The 12,485-nt window shown below is 38.7% G+C and overlaps 1 protein-coding gene and 1 long non-coding RNA gene across 3 annotated transcripts in view; one reads left to right on the forward strand and one right to left on the reverse strand.

The window, feature by feature from the left end:
* The window catches only part of LOC147842870 (uncharacterized), a 469,436-nt gene that overhangs the window by 155,783 nt on the left and 301,168 nt on the right, over positions 1 to 12,485 (forward strand). The gene's annotated exons all lie outside the window — the stretch shown is intronic.
* wrap73 (WD repeat containing, antisense to TP73) overlaps positions 3,633 to 12,485 on the reverse strand; it is a 33,669-nt gene continuing 24,816 nt past the window's right edge. For both annotated transcript variants that reach the window (XM_087262830.1, NM_001328537.1), the window contains 3 exon segments: positions 10,918 to 11,043; positions 8,709 to 8,900; positions 3,633 to 4,216 (listed from right to left, as the gene is read on the reverse strand). In XM_087262830.1, the coding sequence (XP_087118956.1) occupies positions 4,110 to 4,216; positions 8,709 to 8,900; positions 10,918 to 11,043 (425 nt within the window). In that variant the 3' untranslated portion in view covers positions 3,633 to 4,109.

The following is a 12,485-nucleotide window of genomic DNA, read 5'->3' on the forward strand; positions in this document are numbered from 1 at the left end:
AAATTAGGGCCAGGGACACGTTGGAGGACCGCGCCCCCCATGATGTGGGTGCGTCACGCTTGCTTGACTATCTCCTCATCGGGGGTGTTGGTAAGGTGCAGTCATTATGGCGCTTTCCATATTCTCCCATTCATGGCACTGAAGTTCCCCAACCGAAGGGGAACGTTCGAGGTTACAGAAGTAACCCTTCGTTCCCCGAGGAGGGGAACGGAAGTGCCATATTCCGTCGCCATAATGACTGTCCCTTAGCTGTTTGAAAGTCTCTTCAGCTTAAAAGGATGGCGTCTGCTGGCTTCAGGTGTGCTTATATGCTGAGATGATTGCAGATGTCGCACACCTGCGCAAGCTTACGCTGCCAATTAATTTCATTCATTGGCCCGTTCAATACTCTCCAGATAAGCGGCTTCTGATCCGAATCCTCCCATTCATGGCACTTCCGTTCCCCTCCTCGGGGAACGAAGGGTTACTTCTGTAACCTCGAACGTTTTCAAAAGCGACTTTCAGGTCTTATCTGGTAGATCTGCTGTTAATTGTGCATTATTATTATGTTCTCCTCATGTTTGTGTGCTTTTCAGTTGTTTGTATCTTCCTTAATCTACACAAAATGTAGATGATAGCGAACGCTACGACAATACTTAAAGCTAAAATGAAGAATTAGAAGAAATGCTGTTATTCCTCAGGTGATGGTCAACAGATTGGCTTAATCGATGGGTTTTTCCTGCTGTTGAGCGCTTTACGGGTTCAGAGACTTTCAAGTGTTTTTTTAACACGAGATGCACTTTTGTTGGCCTGTTTCTGTTCATTTTTTGCTATGCATTGAGAAATAGTGGTGTCTTTGTTGAAATGTTGCCGTTTGTTTTGTTATAAGGGATAGTTTGGCTAAAAATTCTGTCTTTATATACCCATCACCCTCTTTTTTTTTGTTTTTTTGGTTGAACACAAAAGAAGATACTATTAAGAATGTTGGGGAAAAACAGCAGTTGAGTATTTTCTTTTGTTCCTGAATGACTGCTTTTTTCCCCCAACATTTTCAGAATTAACCCAACCAAACACAAAGAAATTCAGAAACATTTAGAAGCCCTTGAGTGAGTACAGGGTGTCATCAAGTCAAATTTAAGACTTTTTAAGACCATTAAGAATGAAATTTTAGACTCGTACACACCGGGGCGCTTTTTATTTGCGTTTATCATCAGCGTTTTATGAGACATTTTTCCGCATTCAAGCCCAAGCGATTTTCTCTGGCGTTAAGCTGAAGAGTATGCAAAATCACTCCTTGACGTTAGATGGCGCTGCACAAATTTAAGCTTCTGACATCCGCTTGTAACACAGAAGAATAGGAGAAGAGGAAGTTCACACGCTTTTTGTTAAAGTTTCTGGTGACTCGAACAAGCATAGATGGTTCAGGAAGCAGCTCCAGCTCTAGCGATGAAGAGATGATTATTTTGGTCAGACAAATAAGCAGCTGCACGTTCATATCGCCTCTGGGCATCTTCTATAATGTGCGCTCGCATTGACTGTTTTGTGCTTGAGCGCCTCCATGTGCTGTTTACTATAACTTCAGCAGCTTCGTACACATGAACAAAAGTGCTGATCTGATTGGTGGAGAAGGTTTTATTGCGGCGCTTCAAAACTAAAAAGCGAGCATGAGGTTTTTTTTTTTTTAATGACGCTTTTGCTCCTGCCGTTTTGCGTGTTGGTGTGTACGATCGCATTTGCACCCTTTATATAGTCACGAGGCGTTAAACGTTGACGGAAAACGCGAGCAAAAAACATCTCTGTGGGAACGGGCCTTTAGACTTACGATTTTTTCGAATGGCCTGGTATTATTATTAGAAATCTTGTAGTGATTTTTAGTTTTTTTTCTGATTAGGGAATTTAATTTGGCGATTCGGCTGTAAAAATGTCTAAAAGCTGTTGTGACTGTCTCTCATTGGAATAAACAAAACCTAAAAATAAAAAATGAGGTTTTCTTGAGGTGTATTATTGATGATTATATGGTTGTCGGCCCAATTGAGTAGCTTAAGCTGGACAAAACAAAATTAAGACCTGTTTAAAATGATTTAAGACCTACAAGACAGTATTTCAGTGGATTTAAGACTTAAGTCGTATTTTGTTTTTTAAATTTTAGACATTAAGACTTTTTCAGAGCCAGCAGATACCCTGGAGTAGCACTGAGGAGTGTGAACTATCCCTTTTAACAGACGTCAGTGTGTTTTCTATGTCTGTTTTATTGTAACGTTGTGCATGAAGATTTCTGCCTGCAACTGCTTTGATGTTTAATTTGTTGTTCACAGATGACCAATTCACCAAAATGTTTACACTTCTCCTCTGCTCTAGATTTATTTATATATTCATTAATCCATTTCTAATTAATCCATTAGCGAACTCAAGCCAATTAAACTCTGAACTCTTCCAATTCAGGTTTTTGTTTCAAATGGATCTGGATTTACCCGCGATCACACTGATATTTGTTTGTTTCTCGTAATAATTTATGTCATTTAAAAACATGCTTTAATTAAACGACTGTTCTTTTAACGCATTTCATTTGTTGCGTCTTTTATTTAAAAAACAATGCAATATGCTGAATTTGCAAACAGTCATTATTTAAAACATGCCTTGATTAAACATTTTAAAAATGTTTAATTAAAACCGGTCAAAAGTTAGAAATAATTTGGATATTTTAATGCGTTTAATCTCTCTCTAAAGCCTCCTTTCCACTGCACATGACAGACCGGAAGTCATTCATTTCCAATAGGGAGCAGTCCGGGAGCTGTGTGGAGTTCCGATTATCTCTATATGTGGAAAATTCGGAAGACGTGCAGCACCTGAAACTACGGATACTGGAAGCCTGTGCTGGCATTTCTCCTGCGGTGTTGCTCTCAGTGTGTGAAGAGTGGGAGAAGAGGGTTGCATTAACAATCCAACACAATGGGCAGCACATTGAACACATTTTATAAGTGGTCAGAAACTTGTAAATAACTCATGAAAGAAAGTTACGTTAAAATCAAGCACACCATTGTGTTTCTTCTGAAATTCCCAATAAGTTTGATGTGTCAAATGACCCTCTTACTATTGAAAAAACAAACGTTAGATCCAAGATGGCCGACTTCAAAATGGCCACCATGGCCACCACCCATCTTGAAAAGTTTGCCCCCTCACATATACTAATGTGCCACAAACAGGACGCTAATATCACCAACCATTCCCATTTTATTAAGAAGTATCCATATAAATGGCCCACGCTGTACTTATTTTTATACTATATAGAAAATTTCTAACGGCTGTGTAGAAATTTTTAATTCAAATGTAGTACTTACTGTGTAGTCGCAGCCTATTTTTTTTACAGTCTTTGTTTGGAGAATGAATAGTTCTACACTTCTAATTTCTACCGGAAATAGTAGACCACCTGGAAACACTTGACACGCTCTTTTCAACATACAGTTTGGGTCATACCAATTCTAATTTCGTATATTCTTTTAGAACGGATAGTACGCGAATTGGGATGCGGCTTAAGATATATTTAAATAGAAACTGGTTACTTCAAAGAATAATATTTCACAGAACTGAATCAAACGTTTTAAGAATGTCAAATGTTAATCGATGCGCACACATACAAATGAAAATTAGACACATCAGTGTACAAAACTTTATTACAAACGGCTCTACTTTTATCAAAAATAAATCTAATCATGAAACACGAAATGCAAACAGAAGCAAAACGTCTTCCATTCACATCCAGTCACATTCATGTCAAAAACCCAGCTACAAGCCAATCTAAAGTCACTCATCTTATGTGTGTGTCATATTTGGTCCTTCATAGAGCACCAGGGACAGATATTTGGCTTGTAAGGCCGTCAGTTCATTCACACTACATTATGTGGTGTAGCAGAAACACACACCGCTCATAAACATCCACTGACTATTGCTCTGCTTATAACACCACAGAACTGAGTAAACGTACTCATTATTCCATGTGCTTTACTGACAATCTGCAGTTCGTGTTTGAGATGAAACAATAAACATCGTACCTGAAGTCTACTAAAGTGCTGAGGTATATTTGTGGCTTCCTCATTCTCTGACGGTGTATTGCAGAATCAAAGTGTTTTGGGTTATTTCTGCTCTTCAGCATCAGTGTAACACAGACAGAGCTGATCTTTGGACAGCAGGACGAGTGAACTGCCAGTGCAGTGCCAGAACAGAGACTGCACCTGAAAACCTGGAGAAAACACACATAAACAAACACAGTCAACTTCCTGTTGGCAATCAGCTTCCTGTGTGGTTTATTGGGTAATGCCATTTCTAAAACTGGTTTCAAAACAGCCACATAGTCAAAACTTGACTGTATATTTAGTAGTTCAAATATGATATACCAAAGTCTCTTTAAGGCAAGTCATTGCACTCAGCGGCCGTCTTTGAAACACCTCTTAGGTAGAATGGGGAAGAATCCTATTGTAGAAATGTAGCCTCAGTTTCCTGTTCTTAGCTGACAGGGGTGGCAGCCGGTGTGCTCTCCTGCTGCTGTAGCCCATCTGCCCATCTATCAGCTGGAACCAGTCTGGCCATTCTCCTCTAACATCGACAAGGCATTTGTGCCCACAGAACTGCCGCTCACTGGATATTTCCTCTCTTTCAGACCATTCTCTGTAAACCCTAGATATGGTTGTGCGTGAAAATCCCAGTAGATCAGCAGTTTCTGAAATGCTCAGACCAGCCCGTTTGACACCAACAACCATGCCACATTCAAAGTCACTTAAAATCCCCTTTCTTCCCTATTATTATGCTCGGTTTGAACTTCAGCAGATCGTCTTGAGCATGATTAGAAATTTGCTGTCCAACGAGCAGTAAGACAGGTGTACCTAATAAAGTGGCTAATGAGTGTAGTTTACTTATAGGAGTGTTTCCCAACCCTGTTCCTAAAGGCACACCAGCAGTACGTATTTTGGATGTCTCCCTCATCTGACCCATTCATTTGAGGTTTTAGAGTCTCTTCTAATGTTCGGGTGAGTTGATTCAGTGTTTGAATAGGAAGAGGTTGAACGTGTACTGTTGATGTGCCATCAGGAACAGGTTTGGGAATCACTGGCTTACAGTATTAAATATTGGCAGCTTGATCAGATATGCACTGATATTTCAATTCCGGCCAGTATGAAGAGATGACGATATCTGCGCGCATGAACATGCAGATTTCCGAAGATTAACCCAGTTTTGCTCAGTATTGAGTCTATTGCTTATAACAACTGAATAAATATATATTTTAACACATTATTATATATATCTCAGTAATATTATTGAATAATATGTAAATGTTTGGGATTTATGTACAATACAGTTTGTAAAGTCATATTTTTTAGTAGACATATTATATCTTCATTCACTCATTTTCTTTTTTGGCTTAGCCCCTTTATTAATCAGGGGTCGCCACAGTGGAATGAACCGCCTATATTATATCCTATTGTAGATTATGTCTAGTTTTTCATTTGTTAATGTACGGGTTGACGCACCAGTTATAAGCTATTTTAGAATAAAATCCTCAGTAACTCCATTCACACAAGCGAAATCCCAGCGAACGTCAATCATGTAAACAAACTCCCTGTGAGCGTCTATTTTATTGGGTTCTGCCAAAGACTATAAATGGACTTTAGTTCTGCCTATGTTGTTCTGTGTGATAATAGACGAAGACATCTAAAGGGCACCTAGGTTACCCCTTTTTTCAGATTTAATATGAGTCTATTGCGTCTCTAGAATGTGTATATAAAGTTTCAACTCTAAACACCCATCAGATTTTTTATTATACCTTTTACAAGATGCTGTTTTATACACATTTCCACCAGGGGGTGGTTTTGTCGTACTGCGCCTTCCCCACTCACTGTTTCTACGTGCCTTCCCTCGTGCTTTAATCTCCTCCCTTGGCTGCGTCAGACAACAGACAGACTTAAAGGAAGAAGGTCTCACGCAGCGTTTGTGAGAAATACTACAGTAAGAACTTTACTAATCAGTATTTGTTGTGAAGTTGCATTGATGAGTCACATGCAATATCGTTACAAAGTTCACGCGTGCGCACACGCACACCGCAGCTGACAAACACACACAGATACACAGACAGACAGAGCGCGCTTAGCTTTGCACTGTTTTTGCACTCAAATGTGACAGGATACAGGCTAACCTCCACTGCTGTGTGGATATCTGTTATGTTATTGTACAAAATAAACCTGATTTTAACGTCCACAAACCGGGATTGAAGCGTCTTCTTTTATACAGTAATTGTTCTGACACGCGGCTGTGCTGATGAAGTAAAGCTGAAGTAAATCGCTGTACTTCATTACACACGTGAACTGTTTTAAAACACTTTAAACATGTGAAACTTACTCTTAATCACATTTGATGATGATTGCTGATCCTAGCGAACTGAACAGACCTTTTATTCCCGGTTGCTTTGCGTATGTCTGCCTGGTCTTGTTGACATATACACGTGACTACCGGAACATGCGCGCAGCTGTCAATCAATTTAGTGGGCGGGGGGACCACACTCCTACGTAAAGTGTGGTCGGTCTAAAAACCGCTCTAATTAGTCCACCGTTTTTATGTTGTTAAATTGAAAAAAAAAAGGACTGGGTGTGTTTATATCACCCCAATATGATGGTCTATACACTATATACACACATATGTTTGTCCAAATAGCTTGAAAAGTAGATTTTTCACCATGGGTGCCCTTTAAGCAGATTTCATAATGGAAACCAAAGGTTCTTTACGGTGTTGGTTCGATTGCATTTTTGAGTGCTTCGCAATGCAGATTGAAATACTTTTTAGACTAATTAAGGCTTTCATTTTTATACTATAGAATTTAAAACCCTTTAAGACTTTAAGGAGTAGCGGACACCCTGGGCCTGTTTCAGTAAGGAGGTTCAACCAACTCAGAGTTTAAACTCTGAGTTGATTTACCGAGAGATGAGTTTTCGGTTTCAGATTCAGATTCAAAAGCCGTAAAATTACGGTAAATTTTCTTTGTTGAAATAAAGTGCAAAAAATAATAAATCTACAGACATTTTTATTAAAATGTTTACAGAAAAACACTGTTAATTTAAAGATTTTTCCTAGACTTTTTTTACAGAGCAAGTAATTACATTTTATTACTTTAATTTTTACGTAATTTAAATGTGCTTAAAAAAAACTGGAAAAAACTGTGTAAAAAATTCTGCAATTTTATTGTATAAAACAGGAAATTTGCTGTAATTTGTCATAACCTTTATAGTACATAAAATAACAGTCAAGCTGTTAATTTACACATATTGTTTGTCATTTTTACAGACTTTTGAATATAATTTTAAAAAACTGAAAAAATACTGTATAAATAATACTGTAATTTCACTGTATAAAAAACAAAATTGGCAGTAATTCTTTAATGTCTTTAATAATAAAGTATCTAATATGAAAGTCAAACTGTTAATTTAGAGAAATTGTTTGTCATTTTACTAAGTTTTGAATATATTTTGAAATGACAAAAAATTACTGTAAAAAATTTAAAGATATTTTCTGTAAAATTAGAATTTTTTTAACAGAGTATACTATATAAAAATGTTAATCCAGAAGGTTTCGCCAATCGAACAGCAGAAATAATGGTGCTGCCTTGGTTGCTGCAGTACAAAAAGCAGCGTGACATCAAATATAAACTTTAGAATACAACTATAATTATACAACTGTATAATCAAAAATGATGCTAAATTGAATACCTCGTAACAACATTAAAGACTTTTTAAGGGCCTTAAATTTCTCTAAACGGATTTATCAACTTTTAATACTTTTTAAGACACCGTGGACACCCTGTTAAAGACTCCACTCATATGGAGAATGGAGTCACATGCTTTGTTCAGGTGTGAGTTTTCCACAGACTAAAAATCTTGATGGTTCTGTGGGTCTCGTCTATCAAATATAAGCTTCATTTTGTGTTTTCTATTGGATTCGAGTCAGGTGATTGGCTGGGCCATTCTACAGCTTGATTTTCTTTCTCTGAAAGCATTTGAGAGTCTCCTTGGCTGTGTTTTGGATCATTGTCTTGCTGAAATGTCCACCCTGGCTTTATCTTCATCCTCCTGCTAATGTGGACTGAAGCAGCTGATATTCATTTACACTGAGGAAGGGCTGAGGGTTGCTGAAGAATTACTGAGAGATTTCTGGGTTTTCACTGCCTTTCTACACCTTCCTTTCTTCATGTGTTCAGTGCTTTACCCCTGTGTTATTTCATTTCATAACCCATAACTTCATTCATTCATTTTCTTGTCGGCTTAGTCCCTTTATTAATCCGGGGTCGCCACAGCGGAATGAACCGCCAACTTATCCAGCAAGTTTTTTTACGCAGCGGATGCCCTTCCAGCCGCAACCCATCTCTGGGAAACATCCACACACACACACTCATACACTACGGACAATTTAGCCTACCCAATTCACCTGTACCACAAGTCTTTGGACTGTGGGGGAAACCGGAGCACCCGGAGGAAACCCACGCGAAGGCAGGGAGAACATGCAAACTCCCCATAACTTCATTTGTAAACTAATTCGTTTTGTTTTCTTTGCATATATGGCCTTCTTTGGTTTTTACCAACATCCGGTGAAATTTCAAGTCGACAGCACCTTTACAAATAGGTTTTCTGAGAATAATGGTGACGTGTACAATACATATTTCGCACGTGCTGGTCAAGAAACTAGATCTGTACCTTCCACTGGAACAGTGACAGATATGCAGCCAGCTGGTGACCACATATATAGTTTGGTGTTTCCGGTGCAGAGGGCCAGTTGAGGTAAGTGTGGGTCCCAGACGAAGCAGCGCACAGGAGCCGTCTGTTCCAGGACAGCCAGCAGACTGAACTTCTGCATGTCCCACACCCACAGGCTCTGAGGCATGTTATCTGAAAGAGGAGACACCGCTCAACAACACCACCACCCTCACAAACATGAGCACAGCTGCTAAACACATCTGAATAAAAAGAACGGAGTCTGTTAAATGCTCGGGGATTTCCTAGGAAGGAAGAGCACCAAATGGTACTGGACATCCGATGCAGGTTGGCATTGGCAGAATGTAGTGTGGCTACTGTTGCCAGCTGGAAGTAATGTACAGAAATCAGAATTATTCGCCCGCCTGTTTATTTTTTCTCCAATTTCTGTTAAACAGAGCTGATTTTTCCAACACATTTCTAAACATAATAGTTTTAATAACTCATCTCTAATAACTGATTTATTTAATCTTTGTCATGATGACAGTAAATAATATTTGACTAGATATTTTTCAAGACACTTCTATACATCTTAAAGTGACATTTAAAGGTTTAACTATTTTTATTAGGTTAACTTGGCAGGTTAGGGAAATTAGGCAAGTTATTGTATAATGATGGTTTGTTCTGTGGACTATCGAAAAAATATATAGCTTAAAGGGGCTAATAATATTAACCTTAAAAGGGTGTTTAAAAAATTAAAAACTGCTTTTATTCTTGCCGAAATAAAACAAACAAGACTTTCTCCAGAAGAAAAAATATTATCAGACATACTGTGAAAATTTCCTTGCTCTGTTAAACATCATTTGGGAAATATTTAAAAAAGAATATAAAAAACTAATAATTATGCTAATAATTCTGACCTCAACTGTATATCAAGAGCATCTTAAACAAGTAATAGAAATGATTAATTAATTGTTGCTGCTTGTTCAAACTACTTATGTAAAATGAGTTGAATTAACATAATACTTGAGTTTTTTTTGAAGGTGGGGGGGTGCAAAATGAAAACTTAATTGTTTTATGTTTAATCCACATAAATGTGTTTAAAAAATAAATAAAAAAATAAGTTAATCGATTTGTGTTGAGACAACATGAAGGTATTATGTGGTACAGGCAAAAAACTGTACCACTCTCATTTTTGAGACATGTCAAGAATACAAATTTTGCTAATTATATAAACACACACTGCCTGACAAAAGTCTTGTCGTGGATCCCAGTTGTAAGAGCAACAAATAATAACTTGACTTCTAGTTGATCATTTGGAAAAGTGGAAGAGGGTTGATTTTTCCATGAATCATCTGCTGAGCTGCATCCCAATCATCACAAATACAGCAGAAGACCTACTGGACCCCCCATGGACCCAAGATATACACAGAAATAAGTCAAGTTTGGTGAAGGAAAAATCATGGTTTGGGGTTACATTCAGTATGGGGGCGTGTGAGAGATCTGCAGAGTGGATATCAACATCAACAGCCTGAGGTATCAAGACATTTGTGCTGCCCATTACATTACAAACCACAGGAGAGGGCAAATTCTTCAGCAGGATAGCGCTCCTTCTCAAACTTCAGCTTCCATATCAAAGTTCCTGAAAACAAAGAAGGTTAAGGTGCTCCAGGATAGGCCAGCCCAGTCACCAGACATGAACATTATTGAGCATGTCTGGGTAAGATGAAGGAGGAGGCATTAAAGATGAATCCAAAGGATCTTGATGAACTCTGGGAGTCCTGCAGGAACACTTTATTTGTCATTCCAGATGACTTTATTAATCAGTGATTTGAGTCACTGCAGAGATGTATGGATGCAGTCCTCCAAGCTCATGATGGAGTCAGACACAATATTCATCCTGTTTCCACTGCAGCAGGACTAAGACTTTTGTCTAAGTAAAGTCAGACCTTACTGTCATACTTAAATAACTAAAAATCAATGTATGGTCATATTTTATTTTGGTAAATAAGCGTAATCTAGAAGCCTTCGCCTTTCATAAAAGCCACTTCTGATACCAAATGATCAACTAGAAGTCAAGTTATTATTTGGTGTTCCTAAAACTTGGATAGACGACAGGACTTCTGTCGGGTAGTGTAAACTTTATACAGGTAACTAACTTATACAGGAAGATTCGTAATATTTGAAGCACACATCACGCACACATCCTCACCATTCTTTGTAGCGAGGTAGCGATTATCAGCACTGAAAGCCACAGCAGAGATGCCGATTTTAGGGTTGGCACGTTCTGGATCCGGCTTGACTACTGGCACCTGGACTGGAAGTTGTGTGATCTCATCTGAAACAAGGTAGATGATTATAGTGAATTGAAAGTGTCAGTTCAGTTTTCAGACTTTAAGTTCAGTTCAGTTCAGCATGTTTTTAATATTCACTGCTGAGAGTCCAAACACTGAAGAGTAATCCATTGATGCGCAGCTCTACAAGTCCTGAACTATGCAAGCCAGTGGCGACAGTTATATGATATACATGATCACGTCAAGTTAAAGCACTGTTTGTACTATTCCTTAGTTTTACACTTAATCTTTCTCCTCAAAATCATGCATCTAAAAATACAAGAAACTATTAATAGTAATCATTAACATTATATGCGATCAGTGGTTAGCACGATTGCCTCACAGCAAGAAGGTCGCTGGTTCAAGTCCTGGCTGGGTCATTTGGCAATTCTATGTGGAGTTTGCATGTTCTCCCAGTGTTGGCATGGGTTTCCTCCAGGTGCTCTGGTTTTTCCAGTCCGAACACATGTGCTATATGTCAATTGAATACACTAAATTGGCTGTAGTGTACGTGCGTGAATAAGGCCCTGTTAATGCGTTTTAGTTTGTAAACGCATAAGTTTTGCTATGGTTACGCCATCCGTCCATGCTACGACGGAGTTTTCGAGCGAGTGTTTTGGAAACGCTGGAGAGGCCGTTTTCATTCTAAAACGCTGCTGCTCCGTCTCCGTGTGGATGGGGGAAAACGGAGACATCTGAAAATGGAGGCGGGGCTGCTGAGATTCGCTACCTGATTGGGGCTTTTGTGTCATTGCGTATCCTTCCCTTATTCGTCAAGCCCCTATCACATGACTATAACACATGGCTTTAACGCTACCGGAAGACAGCAGACCAGCCTTTACCGTAAACAACAACACGGACGCAGAAATGGGAGCCTTGTTTGCACTATTGTCTGTTTTAGGCGCCATTGTGCAGTTATTCGTTTGTTACGTTTAATAAAAACTCGACCTCGTCGTCTGTCCACAAAAATACCTCTCTTGCTTTCTTTGCCATCACATTCATTGTTCAACCGGCGTTTGTTGACTAACAATAACCAAATGCAGAGCGAGACACATGCTTTCTGTTTATACTATACTATGCCCAGAGTGCGCAAATGGTCACGTGATATACGTTTTTGGTGGCATAGTGTGGACGCGGATTGTTTTTAAAACTAAAACGCACTAGTGTAAACGGGCCTGAGTGTGTATGGATGTTTCCCAGTACTGGGTTGCAGCTGAAAGGGCATCCGCTGTGTAAAACATGCTAGATAAGTTGGTGGTTCATTCCCCTGTGGTGACCTCTGATAAATAAATGGACTAAGCCAAAAAGAAAATTTATGAATGTATTAATGTCGTAAAGGAAAATCAAATCAAATCAAATTAAAACATTTAAAATTTGGAAAAAATGTAATCCGCAGTTTACAGAATACAGCACACATAACTATAAATCCTGAATCCAGATAAACAGT

The sequence above is a fragment of the Danio rerio genome, chromosome 8 (genome assembly GCF_052040795.2).
Source record: "Danio rerio strain M-AB ecotype USA chromosome 8, GRCz13ab, whole genome shotgun sequence".
Taxonomy (NCBI): Eukaryota; Metazoa; Chordata; class Actinopteri; order Cypriniformes; family Danionidae; genus Danio; species Danio rerio.